General features: G+C 38.2%; 1 protein-coding gene across 1 annotated transcript in view; it reads left to right on the forward strand.

Moving 5' to 3' along the window:
* LOC114036377 (elongin-A-like) overlaps positions 1-24,459 on the forward strand; it is a 58,509-nt gene extending 34,050 nt beyond the window's left edge. The window contains exons 2-7 of the mRNA XM_027852871.1: positions 15,223-15,274; positions 15,463-15,560; positions 19,640-19,820; positions 21,419-21,527; positions 22,904-23,013; positions 24,386-24,459. Coding sequence (XP_027708672.1) covers positions 15,223-15,274; positions 15,463-15,560; positions 19,640-19,820; positions 21,419-21,527; positions 22,904-23,013; positions 24,386-24,459 — 624 coding nt within the window. The remainder of the gene's footprint in view (positions 1-15,222; positions 15,275-15,462; positions 15,561-19,639; positions 19,821-21,418; positions 21,528-22,903; positions 23,014-24,385) is intronic.
* The last annotated feature ends 929 nt before the right edge of the window (positions 24,460-25,388 follow it).

Here is a 25,388-nt window from a genome sequence, read left to right on the forward strand (position 1 = left end):
GATTTCAGAGCTTATCTGCACACTTCTTTAGATATGTCAAAGCCAGATGCCTTCACCACTGTGGTTGTGGGAAGGGGAAGATGAGATGGAGAAGGGTCATTAGGCACTGAATAAATCTAGATTGCTAACGGCTACTGCCCACTGATGGGTAGTAAATAGCTCAAGGTAGTCCTTCTATCCCAGCTAAAAGGAGTTATTTCTTATAATAAAAAGCTACAATTTGTGTCAGTGCTAGTTTTGTAAGTATAACTGACTACATTTATACTCATCATGGCTAAAAGAGCTTTTAGGCTGGTAATAATATGTCCATTACACAAATAAAATGTGGAAAAGGGAAACATTTATTTTTCACTGTTAGATGAATATTCAAAGGGATGATATGATCTACCAATAAATCTGTGATCCCCTGGATATGGATACTCCACTCAACTAATACAGATATCAACTCATTCATCTTATGTAACTTTTTATACATGTCCTTTCATAAATCATCATAGATGATTGGTCCAACAACCCAAAGGACTTCCTGAGGATCTTTCAAAATTTCCTAGATGCAGTTACAACCCTTGGGTTGTTTACTTGTTAATTCTTTTTTTAAATTAATTATTTTCAATAAAAAATCTGACTCTTCTCCCTCTCACATTGTCCCCCCTCAATTAAGAAAGAAAAATAAAACTCTGTTAGAGTCATGTATTATCAAACAAAACATTCCCACATTAGCTACATCAAAAAAAAATTTAATCTGAAATCTGAGTCCATCATCTCTCTATCAAAAGGTGGGTAGCATGTTTTATAATGAGTCTTCCGGAATAATGATTGGTCATTACACTGATCAGAGTTCCTAAGTCTTTTAAAGGAGTTTGTCTTTACAGCATTGTTGTCACTATACAAATTGTTCTGGTTCTGCTTACCTGATTTTGAATCAGTTTCTACAAGTTTTCATAAGTTTCACTATTTCCTCCCTCATGTGTTATAGCACAATTGTATTTCGTCATGTTTATATACCATAATTTATTTAGCCATTCCAAATTGTTTGGCACACCCTCAGTTTCTGATTCTTTGTAACCACAAAGGAGCTGCCATAAGTATTTTTTAAATCCTTAGAATTTATTTTACTTGGGATTACTCCCTTCTTTAATCTGCTTTCCTCCAATTGACTCCCTTTTCTCTCTGTTTTCTATTTCTCTGTTAATGAAATGTATACTGTACTTATTTCTGTGTGTGTATGTGTGTGTATATATGTATGTATATATATTCCCTTCTTTGACTAGTTCATGTGAGTGAGGTTCAAGTGTCACCAACTCCCTCTACCCCTTCCCATTTGTATAGATTTCTACTTGTGTACTCCAATTATGAGATAATTTTAACCTTTCTTTCTCTCACCTCCTGAGTGTATTCTTTTCTATTTTTTTCCTTTAGTGTTCTCATTTCATTTATAAAAATATTTTCACTCCTTCTTAAAACTTTTCATCTCTTCTAGGAATTCTTGTTGGATTTGTGCCCAAGCTATGCTTTTCTTTTAGGCTTTGCTTGTAGATGTTTTAGATTTATTCTCTTCTTCTAAGTTTGTGTTTTGAGCATCCTTGTTGCCATAATAGATTTTTGTGGTGGGATTCTTTTTATGTTTGCTTATTCTTCCAGCCTACTTCCTGATTTTGGACTTTATGTTCAGGCTGGGTTCTGTGTACTTCTGTAGGAACTTCTGGGTTGTTCCTGCCACTTCTTTCATTGGGCATTGAGTGTTGTATTGTAGGATGCCAGGACCTGGGGACCTTCAAGCTTTCAGTTCCCCTAAAGTAACATGATTCAGAACAAAGTAAGTTATGCTGGTCTGAGCTCTGCAAACTCCTAACTAGGTTTGGATCTGAGGACCATGCTTATGGACTTGCCCCAGCTGTGTTTCAGTAGACAGCTATTAGACTTAGCCACTATCAGACATCTGGAGAGCTTTTCTGGTTCAGGGTGACTGAACTCCAGATTCCCCTTTAGTCTGGGATTCCTGCTTTGGTTATTCTATCACAAGTTTATAGCTGGCCTAGAGATTGGAACCGAAACCCTGATCTGCTCCTGGGGTTAGAACTACATAGATCCTGTTTGCTTCTGAATTTGCTCCTTGCTCAGAACACAGCCTAGGGCTTGTGACCACTCCCCCCCTGGATCGGCACCCCTATGCACAGATCCCCTCTTCATTCAACTCTGGATCTGTGTCTTAAGATTGTGTAAGGCACGACAGAGCTGCCAGTTGGCATCTATTCTGTGCTCTGCATGAGATTGGGTCCCTCTTTGTTATATTTAGAATCTCTCCTTGCCTAGGTATATAGTCTCTCCCTACTTGTTCCTGAATAGATTCCCTGGCACCCCAACCTCAGTGTCTGCAGACCTCACTATCTTTCTGCCTATGTTGACATGGGCTGGAAAAAATGAGTGTCTTTTTTTCTTTAATTTTCTGATCAGGACTCAGTCTAGAGCATTTTCTAGATCTGTTTGGAGGCAGTGTGTGTGTGTTGGGGGAGGGGAGATCTCATCAGTACTTTTTCTACTGTGCCATCATGGTTCCATCTCCTACTTACTAGTTCTTGGTACAAGAATAACCCATTGCCTATTATGGTATTACATGTCTTAGATTGATGTCTCTTATGTTCTTTCTCCCAAGTTCTCATTAATCATATCTCACAGTGGTCATTTGTAGTCATGATTCTTCATAAATACTGGTACTTTAAAATTTGAAACTTATAGCATCACTAGAAATACATTTATTGTTTAAAAGATGAGTTTTGACAGTTTGGGATCATTAAAAGTGCTATTCATCTTTCCATATGTGATACTGCTTGCCTTTTTCTTGCTATACAAATTTGGCCCAGTTCCTGTTCCATCTGCTATGCCAAAAACATTGACTTAGCCATTCATTACACATATTTGGAAAAAGAAATGGTAAACCCCTCCAGTATCCTTGCCAAGAAAACCCCATGGACAGTATTGGTGTGCTATGGTCCATGGGGTCATGAAGAGTTGGACACAACTGAGCGACTGAACAACACACCATATATTAACTCAATAGACTGCCCATTCTATGATTCCATATATTGGGAGCCAGGAACATCCTTGGAGGCCACTGAGGCCAAACCCTTCATTTCACAAATGAGTAAACTGAGATCCAGAAAGGTTAAATGACTTGTCCATAGTCACACAGGCAGCAAGTATCAGAAGCAAGATCTAAATCTAGGGCTTTCAACTCCAACTCCAGCACTTTACGTGCTGTGACATCTATCTTCTGGGTATAATTTGAGGAATATACAGTTTTAGTCAACTTGGTTTTTCCTGCACAGATTATTAAACCAATCTCTTGAGTGATCAAAGACAGATTTAATTGAAGAGACCCTCTGGTATTCTTGGACATAAGAAAATTATAGGGTCATCCACAAACAGTGTCAACAAATTTTGTAATCTATAGAAATATTTTCTTTCCTCTCCCTCCTTCCCTCTCTTTTTTTTAAATCAACAAGCAGTGAGATTCTACATTCACTGTACTTTGGTCAATTGGGTGACTTTGAAGCTGTGATCTTCTATAGTAAATAGTCTATGCAAGTCTGACTATTCCAGTTCCTATTTTTCTATGAAATGTACCCTTAATATGTATGTATGCATATATATATATATATATAGAGAGAGAGAGAGAGAGAGAGATATTTATGTATATAGGTGGTTCTCACAAAGATTTTGTGCTTATGAGAAAACTACATCAATAATTAGATGTTCTTGGTTGCCTTTTGAGAGATGGTATGGCTAGGTCCCCATTAGAGTGAATAATGAATATCCTGAAGTGGTTGCATATATTTTAATTCAAACTAATCAGAATTATAATTATGTAAAACATGGCAAGTGGCTCCATCCTAGAAGAAATATGCAAAGTGAATTTGAATAATGCAACTAGTAAGGGGATTAATTTTTTGCACTTATTGAGATCAGGCTTTATAAATACCCAATGAGTAGCTGAGTCCAGAGATGGCGGCAAGATAGAACATCCAGGAAGAAGATTGTGGTGGAATCCAGGGACTTCCAGACAACTTCTATGTCTTGGGCACTAATTGTTATATATTGTTAAACTGGTTACTCCATTCAAAGGTCATTACAGTACTTCTTTTCAGAGCAAATGGGATATGGAGTTAATACCGTGGAATCCTCATGACTACTACATGTGACTTTGTAGCTTCAAGCAAGCAGCAGATCAGACTCTAAAGTCAAAGACGACAATGGGGAAATTGGCAGAGCATTATAGGGACACATCCAGGTGACTGGATAAAAGGGTCAGAAATTGGGACATTACTGTTCTTTCTCTCTACACACAAAGACATCTTCTTGGTCAAGGATAGCCTTGACTCAAGCATGGTCTTCCCCTTCCCATTGTGCTACCAAGATCAAATGAACTGCTACTATTCCTGGAAATTCACTCTGCTCTCCTATGACCTTACCCATCATCCCCTTAACTTTCCAGTTTTTCCCCTTAGTCACAGGTTCTCTTTGTGTGTTGTCTCCCCAATTAAAATGTAAGCTCCTTGAGGGAAAAGCCTGTTTTTGCTTTTGTCTTTGTATCCTCAAAGCTTAGCATAATGTTCAGCACATGATTAACAGTTAATGAGTGTTTTAATTGAATTCTTCTGTGATTTTTTTTCTTATTCCTTTCTTTGGTAATTTTTCTCTCTGAGATCTTGGAAATCTATCCTTGGGGACCTTTAAAATGATTGCCTCCAGTACAGATTTATTCAGTTCCATCCAGCTACTTCTCCAGTTTCCTTCCTTCCTTCCTTCTTTCTTTCTTTCTTTCTTTCTTTCTTTCTTTCTTTCTTTCTTTCTTTCTTTCTTTCTTTCTTTCTTTCTTTCTTTGTGTGTGTATGTGTGTGTGTGTGTGTGTGTGTGTTATCTACTTCCTCATTGAACATTTTGGGTACTGCAGTCCTAGAGTCCAAATTTAGTTGTTCTGTCAAATAGTGATAGTGGATCACTGTAGAAACATTGAAAGAAGCAAAATAGAATTAATACATTTCTTTTCCATCTTACAATTTCATTTATAAATGTTATTGAGATGATCTGGCTTAGTAGGGTCTAATTCCAGGTTTTCCTCAGGTTTACTTTCCTATTCACTAACCTTTTGACATTATCTTCTGTCTTTGGCTCTTGCTGAAATGTTTTATAGATTGTCTTGTAAGTCAACTCATACTGTGAACTGGTGTTACTCTTGGCTACCATTTCTCTCCATTCCACATGGAGATCAGGTCTAGTACCAAGGTTCTTTAGACCTCTGTGTACAGAAATCAACAGAGAAATAGCAGTGATTATGCAATATCTTTACTTTTATTCAGTAGCCACATTTCAGAGATAAAAAGCTTTGTTTAAGTGGTTCAGGATAGAGATGCACATCTTCTTACTTTAAAAAAAATTATTTTTATCAGTTTAATATTAACTTTGACCTTTGTTGGAAGTTGAGCTTCTCCACTTGAGCTGACCTCACAGCTGGTTCTGAATAAGATCAAATATTAAATTAGGAATTAATAGCACTAAAAAAACAGAAGAGAAAGAAAAAGAAATTGGCTATACCTTGTTTGAAACCTGTCAGGTCTATTACCTTCTAACTTCTTGATCTATAGATGAAGCTTCTGAGTCGTCTAAAAGCCTCTGAATTCTCTCATTTCTTATTCCAAACTATATTTCCTAACATATTTCAATATCCTTCCCTGTGCCTACTCTTGCATTGAAGTCACAGAATAGTAATATATATGAAAAACACATATGTATATATATATGTGTGTGTGTGCATGTATGTGCATATATATACATACATATGCATATATATACATATGTATGTAAGGAGGATCTTGTCAAGTTCTTCCCAGAATTTCTCAACTTTATCCTCTGCAACAGATTTTGTTGCATAGATTACAACTATTTGCATGATGATTTCCTTGCTAATGTTCCCCCTGAGCATTGGCTGGGTTCATGACTGTCAAGTCAATAAGCATTTATTAGGTACTTGTTATGTGTGAGACACTGTACTAAATACTGGAAATGCAAAGAAAGGCAAACACAATTCCTTTGCTTGGTTTCTGTTCTACAGTTCTTCGGTGTGTGTATGTGTTCACGCACACACATATAGCCACAAACAAGATAAATTGGAGGTAATCTTTTTTTTAAAAATTAATCTATTTTAAACTTAAATACAAAATAAGAGAAGAAAAAGAAATATAAACTTAAATATTAAAACTTAAATACAAAATAAGAAAAAAACAAAAGCATTGCCATATGCACAGCAGAACATAAGAAAAGATTCAAAATATACAGCAATAAATTTCCATTTCAAGAAAGCCTATATAATAAATACTATGCATTGTGTTCAGAGCTGTCCATCTTTTCTTTGCTTCCTTGTAAGTGTTCTTTTGTTCTCTGCTGTGCGCTTCTCACTTTTTTCTTTCTCTCTCTTTCTTCCCTCTCCTCCCACCAAGAAGGTACAATTAAGTGCAGATATATTTATATACATATACATACATACACAGGTATACATATACACACATATACACACATGCAAAGATACATATATACACATATATACATGCATGTATACATACATACACTTACATATACATACATATTCTTGGATATCTACAATTATACTCATATGTAGACATACGCACTCATATGTATCTATGCAAGACCCATACTATACTTATTTGTCCTCTGTTTCTCTGAAGGTAGATAACCTCTTCTTTCATAAGTTTGAGTCTTTCCATATTTTTTAAGTCCACTTAATTTCTCATCATTTCCTATACCACATCAATATTCCATCCTTATACTATGTAGTTATTTTAAATAGTCTAAAACAATATTGATTAATATGGCTGACATACAGCATAGTTTCCCTATTTTTCTCTTATGATTAAATCTATTTTAGCTTTAACTTTGTCTGAGATCATTACTACCCCTGCTTTTTTTTCCCCTGATGAAGTTTACTCCTGATCTTTATTCTATATTTGTGTGTATCTCATTTCCTATCCCTCCTGACTCTTCTACTTTACTTCTATCCACTACCTTTCCTTCTTATTACTTAACCTACCCTGCCTACAACAATCCCTCCCTTATCCTTCATTTTGGTTAATCTAAACCCCCCTTATCCTAATCCCTCACTCTCCCCTCTAGAAATCCCTCTCTTATCCTCTTCCCCCTCCCTAACCCATTGGCCTTTTATTTCTTTCTGAATTTAGAAGACGTTTATACCCTTCTACCCTCTTAAACCCATTCCCTACGAAAGTAGGGCTCTAGAACTACCAGTCTTCACCCCCATCTAATTCCTCTGTCAGTTCTTCCTCTCAGACCTCATTCATATAAAATAATTACTCTTTTTACCTGTTCCTAAACAGTTTTACTTTTTAAAATCTTATCTTATTCAGGTCTATGCCAATCTTTCTTACAAACTACCCAATTCCTAATAAGGAAATGTTTTACATTTCCTTGTATTAAAGGTAAGCAATCTGTCCTTACTGAGTCCCTTGAGCAGGGAGATGACATGATCAGACTTACACTTTAGGAAGATAACTCTGGCAGCTGAGACTATCCTTTGATGGTCTGGAATTGGGAGAGATTTGATGTAGGGAGACCAGCTAGAAAGCTGTTGCAGTATTCCATGTGTGAGGTGATAAGGGCCTGTACCAGGTGGTGGCAGTGTCAGAGGAGAAAACAGGACAAGAGACAGATGTTGGAAGATAGAATTGACTGGACTTGGCAATGGATTAGATATTGGGTATGTGTGTGAGAGAGAGAGAATGGAGGAGTAGAAATGATTGTGAACTTGAGTGACTGGAAAGCTAGGTGGTACAGTAGATAAGAGTGCTGAGCCTTAGACACTTACTAGCTGTGTGACCCTAGGCAAGCCACTTAACCCTTTTTGCCTCAGTTTCCTCATCTATAAAATGAGCTGGAGAAGGAAATGGCAAACCATTCTAGTACTTTTGCCAAGAAAACCCCAAATGAGGTCACGAAGAGTCAGAAATGACTGAAACAACTGAACAACAGTAATAAGGAAGTTATGTTGCATTTAAGATATACAAAGGGTATCTAGTTGGAGATTCAAATTTAGAGATTAGAAGAGAGGGTAGGGCTGGATAAATAGCTATGAGAATCATTTGTTTAGAGATGATAACTGAAGCTATGGGAGCTGATGAGATGACCAAGTGAAATAGTATGGAGGGAGGAGAAGAAGGTCTGGGATAGTATCTTGGGGGGACACCAATGGTCAGTGAACATGGCCTGGATGAAGATCCAACAAAGGAGCCTGAGTAATAGTAGTCAGACAGGTAAGAGAGGAATCAGGAGAGAGTGATGTCATGAAAACCTAAAGAGAAAAGAATATGAAGGAGAGGAGAGTGATAGTGTCAAAGGTCACAGATAAGTCAAGAAAGATGAGGACTGAGAAAAGGACACTAGGTTTGGCAACAAAGAGATCATTGGTAAGTCTGAAGAGAACAGTATCAGTTGAGTGATGAGGTCAGAAGCGAGACTGCCGAGAGTTCATAAGAGAACAAGAGTATAGGAAGTGGAGGCACTGAATGTAAATGATTTCCCCAAGAAGTTTAGCCATGAAAGGGAATGTGGTGATAGCTAGCAGGGATGAATAGATTAAAGAGAGAGATTTTTTTTTGTTGTTGTTTTGTTTTTAAGGATGGGGAGATGTGGGTGTGTTTGTAGGCAGCAAGGAAACAGCCAGGAGACAGGGAGAGACTGAGGATTACATAGAGATCAGGGATGAAAAATGGGGTATGCTGTTGGAGAAGATGGAATAGAACGAAAATACTTGTGCATGTAGAGGGATTAGCCTTGGCAAGGAATAAAGCCACCTCTTTATGGGAGACAGGCAAAAGAGATGACAGTGGGGGAAGGCATTTCAGTGATGTGAAATGAGGAGGAGTGGGGAAGAGAGAGCTCTCTGTGAATGTCCTTAATTTTTTTTAGTGAAGTATGAGGTAAGGCATTCAGCAGGGAGGGTTAGGAGAGGGTGTGCCTTGAGAGGTCTAAAGAATGAAAAGGTTTATTAAAGTCATTGTGATGATTGGGATGGTAAATGTTTTGGGGAACTGGAAAAGGACTGTCTTGTTACAGTGATGACCCCTTTGAGATTATGAAACTCAAATTTGTAATGGATTCAGTCAGCACAATTTCATATTTTTCTCTTGCTCTATTCAGTAGTATGAGAATAGGAGCAAAGGCAGTAGATGGAGGGTGAAAAGTAAAATCGGGTGTGGGCCATAAGGCAGAGGGAAAGTTGTAATAACGGAATATTATGATCAGTTTGCTCAAAGTACATGAACACAGAAGTGGAAAACTTGTAAGTGGCACCTAGCCCTGTTCTTTTTCTAATCAAGATTTCTGATCTCTCCACCTCTTAGTTCATTCCAAGGCCATCACTCTCCTCCATTCTCCATTTTTACTCATTGGTGAACCAATTCAACTCTACACCATCCTCTCAACTCAAATTCTTTGCTATCTTGTCCTATCACCATTCATCCCTTGCCCACACCTGATTTTACTTTTCACCCTCCCAATTACATTTTAATCTGGTTCAGCTGAACTCTGAGAGTATTGTGCACTGTATGTTTGACACCTCTGGTCTAAACTATCTGATTTTCTTCTCTGTGTTTGGGTCATTTCTATCTCTTCTATAAGTCCAACTAAGACTATAATGTTAGAATCCAGGTATGGGTGGCTCCAATTTTCTTAATGGTAAAAATAATATTATAAAAATCTTTGCAGATGTTTTCTGTATTTCTTCTGCTTGTTTTTCCTGACCTTCAACATCATCTTCTTTTTTCCTCCATCAGATAGTTTAGACTAGAGGTGTCAAACATACAGTGCACAACACTCTCAGAGTGCAGCTGAACCAGATTAAAATGTGATTGGGAAATATTTAACAAAACAAATAAAAATACAATAAAACATGGATAATGTTTTTATGTGGTTTTCTAAGTCATTATGTAGCCTACAAAGATCCTTATGTATGATTTAGTCATCACCATTTCTATCTGAGTTTGACACCACTTATTTGGACCAAGTGCCTACAGAGGAGATCTAGGCTGGCAGCAACATTTATTAGGAAGTTAAGGGATTGTTTCACATGGTGTTGAAGAAAGGGAAAACACCAAAACATGGGAAAAAATTCTCAGATCGTATTCCTACAAAAGGTGACTAAGAGAACATCTACTATTGATTTGCTACTACTTTCCCACCTATATAAACTTTTTATAAGACTAACATGAGGATAAACTGATCCACATCTTTGATGTGTGTTAGTAGGGAGGAGGCAAGAATTCTATAGTGGGCCACATCTTTACCACTCTACAATTGACTGAAATATGTAGTGAATATAAAAAACTACTGTGCTTATTGTTAATCATGGGGAAGGGAACATTTTTATTCAGTAGAGCAAAATACTATCTTAAAGGCTTTATTCCAGCAAGATATCTTCCATACAGCCACCAAAATTATGCAAGATTCCTTGCATTGAAAGATAAACTAGGGAACATTACCCTACAAACCTTTTATTGTTAATATCAGGTATTTTATCAGGTATGAAATAGGGAGATGTACGCTTGCCAAAGCTGTTTGCAGTTATCATGGAGGATATTCAGCACAGAATCCAAGGTGGAGCGGGTCCTAACAGAGATTGAGTTAATTTACTTCAGAGTTGTCAAACTCTGATGATATTTAATTAGAAAATATTAACAAAATAAATAAAAACAATAGAAAAGAGATAGTGTTAATATGAAGCTTTCTAAGTCAATTTACAACCTTCCTGGGTCCTGATGGGTTTAGTGTCTCTGTTTCTTTTGAATTCGACAAAACTGGGCTACATCCTCCTATTTGCAGATGACATTATGCTGGTGGTTTTAAGCACCTTGGACAAGATCCAACATGGCTCAAGAGTTTGACCTATCTACTTAGGAAAAATCAAGAGGATGAAGGGCAATTCTTGTCTATATTATGGCATTGGGATTAGGCGGACAACCTACAGAGCTCCTCTATCACTCCATATATATTGGACTGACATTGCAAGTAGACACTGAGTTGGGTCTAGAATTAAATGGGAGGCAGAGAGTGGCTTTTGGGGAAAATACAAAGATCATTTAGTGACCCAAAAAAAAGGCCCATTTTTTTTTATATCAGCATTCTACTTGTGTTATATTGTTAGGTGATATGGGATGTTGCAATCTCCAAAGAACAGGAAATGAGACTCCCTCAGCACATTGAAGAGATGCCTGGTGAATGTGACCAGGCTCCAACACATAATAGAAGAAAACCCAAAGAAAAGATGTCAAAGAAATGTGATTCAAAAAGATGGGTTAATTACATAGTAAGAATAAAGAATATGCAATGGACAACCTGTATTCTTCTACTCTCCTCTCTTCATCATGTTAAAGTAGAGCAAGGAAGGCTCTTAGAATATTATGCAGGCCCTCTCTGGAGGATTTATTGGAAGACCTAGAGAAGAATTGCATAGGACAGTTAGGTGGTTCAGTGGGTAAAGCACTGGGCCTGCAGTCAGGAAGACCTGAATTAAAATCTAGTTTCAAACACTAACTGTGTGACTCTGGGCAGGTCATTTAACCTCTGTTTGCCTCAGTTTCCTCGTCCATTAAATGGGGAAAATAATAGCACCTCTCTCCTAGAGTCATGAGTATAAAATCATAAATCTATAAATTACTTTGCAAAATCTTAAAATGCTGTGTAGATGCTGGCTGTTGTTGTTGTTTATCCTTAATTCTCAAAGATGATCAATGACATCAGGAAGGTGATGTCTTGACTTGCAAGTGAATTGGATTTAAGTGAGGCAGGGCTGTGCAAAGCCATAAGCTTCAGTTTCTCCTCAAGTCATCAGAGTCCAGTGGCAAGACATAGGTAATTATCATCTTAGGATAAGCAAGCATGGATGGATTATGGCTGGGGACAACCACAATGTGTTCATAGATCCATTTGATTCCATGTGAATATGGATGATTTCCTCTAGTGGATTTTCATTCTTCTTTTTTTTTTTTTTTTGGCTAGGCCATGGGATTAAGGGACTTGCCCAGCATCATACAGCTAGTAAGCGTTATGTGTCTGAGACTGGATTTGAACTCAGGTCCTCTTGACTCTAGGGCCAGTGCTCTATACACTGCGCCACCTAGCTGCCCCACTGTGGATTTTCAATTCACTGGTTTGATAAAGAATTTTACATTTAGAGACCAACTGTTAAATGTTTCGTTAATAGTGTAAGAACTGTGTGTTCTACACCTTTGCTATTCTATTGCTCCTTTGGATGTTCTATCTTTTTCTGGTATTATTTCTTCCTGGTTCTTTAAAACTATATCATGGCTCCTCTTTCTACATTTTACCCTCTGTGGCTATCCTTCAAAACCCTGATCTTGGCACTCTTTTCTCAAGATATACTTTCTCTTTCCTTTGACAACCCTTCCTGTTCAATTATCTTCTCTATGCAGATGATTACTGTTCAATATCTCTATGCCCAATGTCTCTGCCCTGAGCTCCAATGCCTTAATGTCAACTGCTTGCTTGAAATTTTCATCTATAAAATCAGGCGACTGGAGTAGATAACCCAAGTCTCTTCCAATTCTAGACATGTGATCCATAGTTCTCAAACATACTGTTTTCTAGAACTTAAAAAAATCTGAAACCTCATTTAAAATGGGCAAACCAGAAGCAATGACCACTTTTGAGTTAACTTGTTAGAGGCACTTACTATACCACATCTAACATTAATTAGCCAATGTAGATATAAATTGTTAAAAGTCTTCAGTGTTAAGAAACTATGTTGTAGAATGGAGAGAGGATACAGAATAGAATTTTAAAAAACGGTAAGTCAGAGGTTCAGGCAAAGTGACATAGTACCTGAGGAGAGAAAGAATCATTTTCAGCTAGGTATGTGAAGGGGGAATGGGACAGGGAATCAGGGAAGACTTCATGGGAGAAGTAATACCTGAGTTGGGCTTTAAAGGAAGATAAGAATTTCCACAGATAGGCAGGAATCACCTATGTGACTTCATAAAGGTGGGACGGCAGTAGGAGATCAGAAAACAATCAGTCATCCACTTTGCCCAGAACACAGAGTACCGGAAGGGAAAAAAGAATGAACTAAGGCTTCATAGGTAAGTTGGGGTCAAATTATAGAAGTACTTCATGTGAAGCTAAGGAGTTTATATTTTATTCTATAGGAAAACAATGAAGGTTTGTTTTAGAGCAGAGGATTAATGGAATTGGATGCCTTTTTTTAGGAAGACATTGGCAGTTGTGTGAAGTATCAGTTACAAAGGGGAGAAACTGGAGGAAAGGAGATAGGCTTTAGTAATCTAAGTGAGAGGCAATGAGGACTTGAAATAGGGTTGTGTTAGTGTGAATAGAGGAGGAGGGCTGGATATAAGCGATATTACAGAGGTGACACAGTAAATGGAGTTCTGGACTTGGAGTCAGGAAGACCTGACTTTGAATCCTTTCTCAGTTGCTTCCTAGTTGTGCGATCCTGGGCAAATTGCTTAACCTCCTGGCCTCAGTTTCCTCATCTGTCAAATGAAGATTATAGTAGCTTTCTCAAAGGATTGTTGTGAGAATCAAATGAAGTAATATGTAGATAATTCTTTGCAAACCTTATACTATTACTTAAATGTAGTTGTTGTTTAGTCATTTTTCAGTCGTGTCTGACTCTTCATGACCCCATTTGGGATTTTCTTGGCAAAGATAGTGGAGTGGTTTGCCATTTCCTTCTCCAGTTCATTTTTACAGATACAGAGACTGAGGTAAACAGAGTTGAGTGACTTGCCCAAGATCACATAGCTAGTAAGTGTCTGAGGCAAGATTTGAATTCAGGTCTTCCTGACTCCAGGTCCAGTTCTCTATCCACTGCACCACCTAGCTGCTCTCATGTAAATGTTAGCTGTTATTATTAAGTGAAGCACAGTCAATAAATGTTGATGATTGAGCCTTCTTTCTCTTTCACTGCCCCACCCCAACCCTGCCCACATCCAAAAATGTCCCTGAGATTTTTAATCTCAGGTAATTGGGATGCTAGTGCTATTAATATTAGATAAAGAGATTGGGAAGAGAGATGAGAAAGTGAACTCAGTTTGGGGACATGTTACATTTTGTGGCTAGGTGTTACAGGGAGACAGGAGTCAGGGAGTCTTGAGTTCAAATCTATCTTCAGATAGTAACTAACTGTGTGACACTGCGGAAATAATTTAATCTCTGCTTCCTATTTCTTATTTGTAAAATTATGATAATAATAGCACTTACTTCCCAGGGGTTGTTGTGAGGATAAAATGGGATAGTATTTATTAAGTGCTTTGCAAACCTTAAAGCACTATATGAACACTAGCTATTATTTTTTGAGGTATTAGTAAGACATCTGAAGAGATATGTCCCTTTGAAAGTCATAGGATTATAGATTATGGTCTTCACATCAAGGATGATGGGGGGAAATGGGGAAGCTAGGAAGCAGAATGAGTTTGGAAGGAAAGATGATGTAATCTCAACCCATCCAGGCCTACTCATCCTGCGCTACTCATTCAAAATGAAAAGTGTGTGTGTGTGTGTGTGTGTGTGTGTGTGTGTGTGTGTGTGCATTGAGGTGGGGGGAGGCTTACCGGCCACTGCCACAGGATTATTGGGAAATAATGTTGGTGGTAGGGGTGGTCAGAATTTTACCTATACAGCTGGACTAAAACGTGGATTAGATTAGGTTATAACCATGTTGAAAAGCCCATAAAGGACCCAGCCATGGTTTGGGGCAGGGAATGAAGGCAGTGGGAAAGGAAGAGAATTCATATTTATATAGAACCTACAGTGTGCCAAGCATTTTACAAATATCTTCTCATTTTTACCCTCACAATGACTCTTCAAGGTAGGTGCAGTTATCCTCATTTTACAGTTGAGGAAACTGAGGCAAACAAAGGTTAAGTGACTTGCCCAGGGACACACAGCTATTTGAACTCAGGTCTTCTTGACTCTACTCCCTCCACTGTGCCACCTAGCAGCTCCAGTAGGGACAATATCGAAGGGAGGGCATAATTGTGTTTAACACCAGCAGCGGAAGATCAGCACTGCCCAGGCAGTGATGCTGGCCAATTCACTGGCTGGAGACTGAATTTGAAAATGTACATTATTTCAGGATCTAAAATGACTTCTCTTCCACAGATGCTTTCTTTATACAAACGGTGTATCCATGTACTTCAAAACAATATCGATGGTAAGTATATTTTCCTGTTTCTTATTATGTAGCTGCCCATCCACCAGTCAGTCCACCAAGTCCTGTGTCTGTAGAGCACAGTCTGTTTCATATGTACCCCTCAGAGAAAGCTTATCTGAATTGAGTAGAACAATGACTGTTAGTGAAGAATATTCAAAGAATCTGAAGTCTTCTGTGTTGTTTGACAGTGATCCATGAAGTTGGTGGCGTCCCCTTTGACGTCCTCGAACCAGTGCTGGAATGCTGTACCCCCAAACAATTGTCAAGAATAGAGGATTATAATCCGGTAAACACCACCTGCAATGCGTGGCTTGACTTTCTAATGACTGTTTTGACGGAACCAGTTGGCTGGGGGGAGGGTGGGGTGGCGAGGGGAGAGGGACACAACAAAACAACAACAATCTTATTTTTCCTTCTGAAAACTAGAACTTGGGTTTTCCTGGAATGAAGAAGTGGTGGGGTTTCAGCTTCCCTGTGGTTTTTCTAAATGTTTTCCTATACACTCCCAAACCATCTTATTGAAGTCTTGATACACTGGGAGATATTTCACTGGGGAACTGGGCGGCGCTAAATAGCTTTCTGTTCTTTTGTATCACCCAAATTCATACAATTTAGAGTAGAACAAAGCCCAATTTGGATTTTGCTGAACTCCATCATTCACCTAGGTACTAACCCATTGCCCATCTAGGTAGCAGTGTGGTAGAGTCAAGCACGGACTTGGAGTCAGAAGACTTGGGTTAGAGTCAAAGGATCATAGAGAATTGGAAGGGCCCTGAGGAGGGACGTCTAATTTGATCCCCTCATTTGCTAATAAGATGTCTCCAAATTTTTTTGATCACATAGCCCTATCAGTAAAAATTTTTTAGCTTTCCCTAATATATTTTATATGTATATATATATATATGTGTGTGTGTGTGTGTGTGTATGTTTTTAAATTACATATGTGTACTAGTGTACTTACAGTGAAGAGAGAGTTGTACTGGAAGTTAAGAAGTCCTGAGTTTGAATCCTGTCTCAGCCACTTATTAGTGATGTGACCACGAGTGCTTAAACTTTGTCAGCATCAGTTTCCTTGTCCGTAAAATGGGAATACCCTACCTCACAGGGTGGCATCAAATGAAAGAATATATACTGGGTATTCCCATTTTACACACACACACACACACACACACACATACATTCACACACTCGCAAAATGTAAAGCAACATGTAAATGTTAGTTATTGTTATTATTATGTAAATTATAAAAACATACACAAAAAAGAAAAGGAATGAAATCACAGGTCTAGAGTTGGAAGCTGCCACAGCTTCCATGGAGTTGGAAGGGGTGTCAGAGGTCATCTGGTCCAATGTCTTCTTTTTGTTGTTGTTTTGTTATTGTTGTTCGGTTGTTTCAGTCACATCTGACTCTCTGAGACCCCATTTAAGGTTTTCTTGGCAAAGATAGTGGAGTGGTTTGCCATTTTCTTTTCCAGCTAATTTTACAGATGAGGAAACTGAGGCACACAGTTAAGTGACTTTCCCAGGGCCACATAGCTAGTAAATGTCTAAGGTTGGATTTGAACTCAGGAGGATGAGTCTTTTCACTCCAGGTCCATGCCTCTCTAGCCACTGAGATGCCCTAAGATGGATATATGTGCTGTTGTTCAGTCTTTTCAGTGCCCTCTTTTTACAGATGAGGAAACTCACCCAAGATCATGTAGGTAATAAGCGTGAGAGGAAGGATTTGAACGCAGGTCCTCCAACTCCAGAGCAATTGCTCTTCATTGCATCACAAAGATAAAATAAATTATTGGCTATCTCAGGAGAATGGGATATGACCCATCTTCCAACTCTAACTGGTCGAGTGCCGTGACTCCCACTCTGGAGGCCACTATTATAGAAGAGCAACTGAGGCCCAGCAAGGTATGGTGATTTCCCCAAGGTTACACAGAGAGTAAGTTGCTGACCCTGGATTCAAATCCAGGTCTTCACACTCCAGATCCAACACTCTTTCCATTCTACCCTCTGAGACTCTATTTCCATATCTGGAAAATTGAGGAACGACAGTGCTTGAGCTACCCACAGATCTGTTGTTGGGGCAGCTAGGTGGCGCAATGGATAGAGCACCGGCCCTGGGTCAGGAGGACCTGAGTTCAAATCCGGTCTCAGACCAGACACTTGACACTTACTAGCTTTGTGACCCTGGGCAAGTCACTTAACACCAATTGCCTCACCCCCCCCCAAAAAAAATTAAGGTTTGCAAAAATGCTGTACAAATGTGAGCTAGCAGAGTAGTGTGAATAAAGCTCGAGGCGTGGTTCTATGGCTCTACCTGACCTTATTTTGCTCTGATCAGTCTATCCTGAGAGCCAAATATTTCTATTACAATGATTTTTATTAGAACTATCCCCCTTAAGTGATGAGTAGTGACCGTAATGGGGGAGCTAGATGGTGCAGTGGATATAAAGCACTGGACCTGGAGTCAGAAAGACCTGAGTTCAAATCCAGCCTCAGACAATTATTAGCTGTGTGACCCTGGGCAAGTCACTTAACCTCTGTTTAACTTAGTCCTCTGGAGAAGGAAATGACAAATCACTCCAGTATCTTTGCCAAGAAAACTCCACGGACTGTATAGTCTACAGGGTTACAAAGAGCTGGACACAAGCGAACACAAGAAGAAGAAGTAACAAGAACAGCCATAAAACACTTGCTAGCATTTATATATAATGTTTTTAGATTTGCCAAGTGTTTTATAAGTATAATCTCATTTTATTCTCACATCAAACCTGCGAGGTAGGTGCGATTCTATCCCGATTTTACAGATAAGGAACTTAAGGCAGACTGAAGCTGTCATTATTATTGATAATCCAAAAATAATAATAAAAGCTCTATTTATATAGCACTTTACAGTTGGCAGAGCATTTACAAATTTTATTTAATTTTATCTTCACAACTTTGGAAGGTAGGTGCTATTATTATCTGTATTTTATAGATGTGGAAACTGAGGCAAGCAGAGGTTAAGTGACTTGTCCAGGGTTACACAGCTAGTAAGCGTCTAAGGCAGGATTTGAACTCAGGTCTTCTTGATTCCAGGTCCAGCGCTCTAACCATGGTGCCACCTAGCTACCTCTGTGGAATGCTTTTGCGTGTCCATTATGACATAAAGCTCAGGCTTTTGACTACAAAAATATCAAGACTATTTCCTATGTGGAGCATGAAAATAATTTAATCTTTCATCGTGCCTCAATTCTGTATGTCCAACATTTATTAAGCCCATACTCTGAAAGACACTTTGCCAGGGATAGGGACTGGACCTGTGAATTCATTGGTGTAAGGAGCTCCCTATGTGGAACTTCCTTTATCAATGGTGGCTGGTACTTTCCCTATAACTGAGAAAGTCTTGGAATGTTTCCTGGGGCCCTAAGGGGTTAAGTGATTTTCCCAGAGTCACCCAGCTAGTAGATGTCAGAAGTGGCATGCAAGTCCTCTGGTGCTTAGGTCTGCTCTCTCTTTCCACTGTCCTATCTTTCACAGGTGTAGGGATAAAGTAGGGATATTAATAAGCACCTACAGATTTATAATCATATTATAACAGATCTAAATAAAATCTTACATTTAAAACCAATTTATTTATAAAGCAAAAATATCTTTAGGGTCTTTTTCTAAAGCTAACTGCATATTGGCTTCTATAATCAATCCTCTCTAATCTTGTATAACAGGACATACAGCTTAGAATGTGCTATGGTTTGGTTAATTACAGAATCATAAGGATTTTAGTGCCAGAAGGTATTATTCTGAAGCAAAGCAAGGATTCAAACCCAGGTCCACTTAATGGATACCGTTATACAGAAGTGATTTAGTAACTTATGACGTTGCTGCAAAAGTCAAAACTTGGCATCTTGAGGATTGCACCATCATAGATTTAAAGCTGGAAGGGGCCTTAGAGGCTACGGAGCCCAATGCTCTCATTTTACACATAAGGAAACTGAGGCTAAGAGAGATTAAATGACTTGCATAGGGTCACAGAGCTAGTAAGTGTCTGAGGCAGGATTTTAATCCAGGTCTTCCTGAATCCAAGTCCAATAAACCCTTCCTAGTATATTATGTGGGGTCATTCATTGAAATAATGTCTCAGCTAATATGGAAATGTTTTACATAATTGCACATGTATAACCTATATCAAATTGCTTGCCATCTCAGGGAGGTGGAAGGAGAGGGAGGGAAGGAGAAAATTTGGAACTCAAAATTTAAAAAAAAAGAATATTAAAAATTATCTGTACATATAATTGGTAAAAAAAATTATTAAAAAAAGAAATGATATCTCAGAAGGCTGGGGAAGGTCGAGTCATTAATGGAATCCTTTTGGTTTTCACCTCTTCTAAGACCTTTATCAAACTGGCTGATCATTTGTGGAAGAGACATTGCCAGAGAGAATTTAAAAACGAGCAGCGCCAGGATGATGAATCATGGCGTGAAATGTACTTTAGGCTTTTTGATCAGAGAGAGCAAAAATTGAAGACCCTCACAAAGAACATCATTTTGTCGCAGTCTGAAAAACCCAAAGGTAGTTAACTTTTTTTTTGTTTTACTTGTTTTCTTCTTTTGGAATTTTTCTTTTTATTAATATAAACATGATAAACATCAACCAATGTGAACATTTTCTCATATGTAGAATTGAAGAAGATGAAACCATGAATCTCCATTCTATACAACTCATTTTTAAAATATGTTTCAAATCTAATGTGGCAGTCACAATATTTCCCTTATGAACTTTCTCATGCTCACTTCTGTGTATTCTTAAATGATTCTTTAATGTTTTTCTTTTTCTTCATTTTTTGGGCATCACTTATCACTATCCTCATCTCTAACTCTCCATCTCTACCCCCTGCAAAACCTACTTGTTACATGTAATTGTAGCCACAAACGACTAATGTATTATTTAATTAAAACTTATTTTTAGTTTATTTTTAAATTAAACTTTTTTTTTGGAATGGGTACTGTGAGAAAACTTTTCCAAAGCACTTAGTGGATTCAGTATGAGATTTTTATTTGTTCCTAGGATTGTTGCATATCCAAAAAAGTGGCAGTGATAATTAATATATGATTCAAAGTTTATAAAATTCTTCACATATATATTACCTTCCTTCAATCTCACAACAACACTGTTAGATGGGCCTACAGTGTGTTGGACTGGGAGCTTGAGTACACAGATTTAAATCTTGTCTCCACTATTTACTTGTGGGATCTTGGGAAATTCCCTTAACCTCTCAAGATCTGATTCCCTTTCTGTGAAATGAGGCAGTTAAACTAACTGGCCTCAAGGGTCCCTTCTTCTAGATCTACAATTCCCATTTTTCACAAAACCTACAATTCCCATTTTTAAAGTGAAGAAAATGAGATTCAGAGAAGTCCAATGACTTCCCCAAGGTTATATAGCTAGTGACTAATCCAGACAGGTGCTATCAAAAATAACTTTCCCACTGCCAATAATAAACAAAAATTATTCTGAAACAATTGAACAGAAAAACGAATCCACAAATATGAGCTAAAAGGGCCCTCAGAGCCCATCTAATCCAACTCCTTCGTTTCACAGATGAGGAAACTGAGACCCAGAAAGGTTAAGAGACTTATACAAGGTCATACAAGTAGTAGTAGGTGTCAGAGGCAGCATTTGAACCTAGGTCTTCTGACTCTAAAGCCAGAACTCTCCATGTCAGTAAATTTTCTGGAAAGCTCCTCCCTCCCTTTTTCTTGAAGAGTGAATTAGGGTCAGGTCTTTGGTCTTCACTTGCTGTTCATTTTTAGTAATCATATTTTGTTTGGAAATCTTAATGCCCAGAAATTAGACTGGGTTTGATTCTTTAGCAGACTGTTCCTACCTTATTACATTTTACATTGATGTGTCTGTGTGCGTGTTTGTTTATTGTAACTCTGCCAAGTCCATATGTCTTAAATAATCCTTTCTTATTTTTGCATATTGAAATGTTTATATTTGGTGATTAAATTTACAAAAGACTTTAGCTCTTTTTTAGGCTAGCAAAATTACTGTTTACATTTCTGTAAGTCAGAGAAAAAAAAAACCCGAAAATCCTTGGGCACTAAACCTACACCAGCTGCATTATATGTTAAGACTTACACTCCTCCTGGTTCCTTCTTATTTAGGGCATCTGGTCGAAATGGCCTACGTTCAGGGTGTGGCAAAACCTCCTAGAGAACTCAGAGGTCATCCAGAGAGATGCGGTTCATCTACAATTCCTCTTAACAAACTCAGGTGAGTATCAGGAGTACACTAGTCTAACTGGGGTGGGAGGGGAGAGTGTAAAAAGAGTTCATTTTTCCATGAGACCACTGGGGTCTCATCTCAGTTTTATACCTCCTCTTCCAGTACTTAGCACCCTACTTTCTCTGGGTATAGTATGCTTAATGGATTTTCTGATGGATAGTAATTTATAATTTATAAAGCACTCTACAACTTTATCTAATATCAAGCTTATGAAGGAGAAAACTGAGGTCTGGAAAAGTGAATAATTTGCCCAAAGTCATTCCATGGCCAAACTAGGAATACTATCTATGTCTCTATCCTTACTGCTCTTTCCACTGTTTCAGCCTACTTTTTTCTCTTTGATGTTTCGAATATTGCCGGTTTTATGGGGAAATGATGATCAGTTCTAAATTACTAATAAGAAGAGAAATGCGAGTTAAAATAACTTGAGATGTCAACTTACATTCATTAGATTAGCAAAGATGACATACATTCTTCCAACATTTATCACTTTCATGCTATGAAAACACTATTGGGAAGACAGGCACACTAATGCACTATTGGTGGAACTGTAAATTCAACTATACTGCAAAATGTGGTCCCTCCAGGCCAGCTAGTTCATTGGTAGGGGAAGATGGAGGGGTATATTTGGAAAGCAAGTAGTGTGGTATAGTAGAAAGAGTCAGCTCTAGTGTTAGAGGACATGAGCTCAAATCCTACATCTGCCTACTACTAGGTGAGTCATTTAACCTCCTTGGGCCTCAGTTTCTCGTCTGTAAAATAAGGAGTTTGGATATGATGGCCTCTGAGTTCCCTTCCAACTCTAAATTTATCAGAAATAAAAATAAAATGGAAAAGAGAAAAAATAGTTTTATTCATTTTCATAGCATTTTCTTCCTCACCTTCTCCATCTCCTACAGGTACACACACACACACACACACACACACACACACACACACACACACACATACACACACACACCCCTACATCTCTGGACCTTGGAGAGGTTTGACCTAATCTTTCCCATTTGAAACCAGTAATTAGGTAATACTGTCCTTGCTGATGAATTCTGCCTATTGACTAGGATGTCCACTAGAGGTCACTGTATTCCTAAATTTCTGGGGAACACACCTTTAGGCTGTGCTGTGCTGAAGCACCTGCTGTTAGCTTTGGTCTTCAGACCTGTACAGATACTTTCTGCTCTGATTACTCTGACTGTGGTGATCAGGGGAGTAATGAACGAAAGGTGGGCTAATTCCTGGATATTTAATTGTCTAATTGACTTGAGAAATCATGATTTAAGTGTATTCTTATCTCTGACCACATCCTGCCCCTGTCTCTCTATGAGGAGGGAAACTGAGTTAATCTATTTTTTTCTCTTCAGCAAAAGAAAGCTTGCAAATGAAGAGAGAAATGATTCAGAAAGTGATAGTGTGGCAGCAGCAAATACCAGTGCGTCTGGGGAATCACAGCAAGATGCAAAAAGGGTGAAAAGTAAGTCTGCCTCAACTAAGGTCGTCCTCCCCCATCCTCACATTTTTCAGATATTATGGTTCAGATTTAGAGAGAGTATTGCACAATGGATAGACAGCTGTTTTCAGAACCAGGAAGACCTGAATTCAAGTCCTGTGTCTGGCACATACTGACTTTATCACCCTAATCAAGCCCCTTAAACACTTAGTACCACCTATAATTCATTAAGACTACAGCAGTTATAGGGCTGATCTGTACTGCTAGAGTTTCCTCACCCTGTGATCTGCATGTCATTGAAATCATGGGTCCAGTTTAAAAAAATGGTTCAAGTTAGTGTAAAGGCTTCCAGATGTGAGAAATGTGGATGAACAGTTAAAATCCATCAATCAACTGATTATGTTTATGTATTGGGTAGTTTTATTGAACTAATTTACTCCCTCTTTTTTTTTTCCTTTGTTATAAGAGGTAGCTTTCTGAGTGGATGAGGGGAACAGATTGAGAAATGAAGGTGATATAAAAATAAAATATGTGAATAAAATTTTTAAACTAAACAGACTTAACAGGTTTCTCCCCTGGGAAAGCCCTAATTCTCCCCTAGCATGATTAATTACTAAATAAGCAAGGGAAAAGCATATTGAATCAGCTAAAAGAAGGTGGCTTTTGAAAGTCTGAGACATCATATAATCAAACAACCATTTGAGTGCATACGTGCTAGATACCATGCTAAGTGTGCAGAGCACACGTATGACATGAGCCTAAAACATTGGGAGCCTTAAAAATAAGAAGTCGGAACACATGAATCACGTAACCAACCTGGCATGGCAAAATATCTTTTTGACAAGCACACCCTTGGAGACAGTGTCAATGAGAGCTAAGCCACACTTGGCTTCCCCCACACCTGGGAACTGTGGGGCATGACTCTTACTGTCTTTCAGTGCATGCAGAACATTTCAACCCTTCATTAACAATGTTCAAATTTGCCTTTAGTTGGGTAAGGGAAAAATATAATCATCATGCATCACAGAATGAGGAAATTGGTTTAGCATAATAGATTTAGAGCTGGAAAGAAGTTTAGAAGATAACCTAATCGAACCCAAACCTCTCTTATTCTGGAGATGAGGAAATTAAGGCCTAGAGAAGAGAAATAACATACCCAAGGCACACAGGTGTGGAGTCAGGATTCGAACCTAGATCCTCTGATTTCAAATTCAGCTTACTTTCCATTCCCCTTCTGCTTTTGTTTGTCTGAAGGAACTGATGGGGGGAAAGTATGGTATTTTATTATGTATACCTAGTCATTTGAGATATTAGTTAAAAGCAATAAATGGCCTCTAGGATTGTTTCCAGATTGAGAACGTTAGCATTTTGTGTAATTGTCTTTTTTTCCTTCTAGAAATTGCTCCTGTGACGGCCAAATCCCTGAAGACATTTAAGAACCAAGCTGGACCGTGGCAGAGCCGATTCTGAATGACAGGAGTACTAATCTATGAACTGGATTAGAATTTCTAATCTGGTAGAAAGAGAATCTAATCTTGTTAATTTTGTTTGTTCATGTTAGCCACCTCAAGGATCAATATATTAAATATGATTTAAGCAAAGGAGGTTGCCAGTAGATATAATTTTCTCTTGGACTCTCACAAGAGTGATCAAGAGGTGAGATAGAGACTATAATGAGATTGTATCACTTCATGCTGCAATTTTCCTGTTGCTAATAAATTCTCAAATTCATGTGTTCTGACTTCTTATTTTTAAGACTCCCAGCATTTTAGGCTCATGTCATACATGTGCTCTACGCAATTAGCATGGTGTCTGGCACATATGCACTTAAATGGTTGTTTATGTGGCATCTCAGATTTTCAAAAGTCACCTTCTTTTAGCTGATCCAATAAGTTTTTCTCTTGCTTTTTTAGTAGTTAAGCATGCTAAGGGAGAATTGGGGCTTTCCCAGGGGAGAAACCTGTTAAGTCTGTTTAGTTTAAAATTTTTATTCACATATTTTATTTTTATATCACCTTCATTTCTCAATCTGTTCCCCTCATCCACTCAGAAAGCTATCCCTTACAACAAATAAAAAAAAAAGAGGGGGAAAACTATCCAGTACATCAACTAATCAATACAGCAGACTATGGGATGCTGAATGAGGCCAATCTTAGTCACAGGTTAGAGACCTCAAGGCTTTAATACTAGGACGGACAATGAAGCCAAAATCAAATGTTATGGTTCCTTTGAACATGTGTATTATATAACCTTAGACAGAGAGGGTGATCAGCTGCTCCCCTCTTCCTCCACCTCACTGTTTAAGCATAGTTCTAGATTGCTTTCAACACTGTTAGCAGCTCTATCAACAACATATTAATGAACCCAGTAGAAACTTCATGAACAAGGTTGACATTGAA

Source organism: Vombatus ursinus, unplaced genomic scaffold, assembly GCF_900497805.2.
Source record: "Vombatus ursinus unplaced genomic scaffold, bare-nosed wombat genome assembly UNPS02009835.1, whole genome shotgun sequence".
In the NCBI taxonomy this organism is placed as follows: Eukaryota; Metazoa; Chordata; class Mammalia; order Diprotodontia; family Vombatidae; genus Vombatus; species Vombatus ursinus.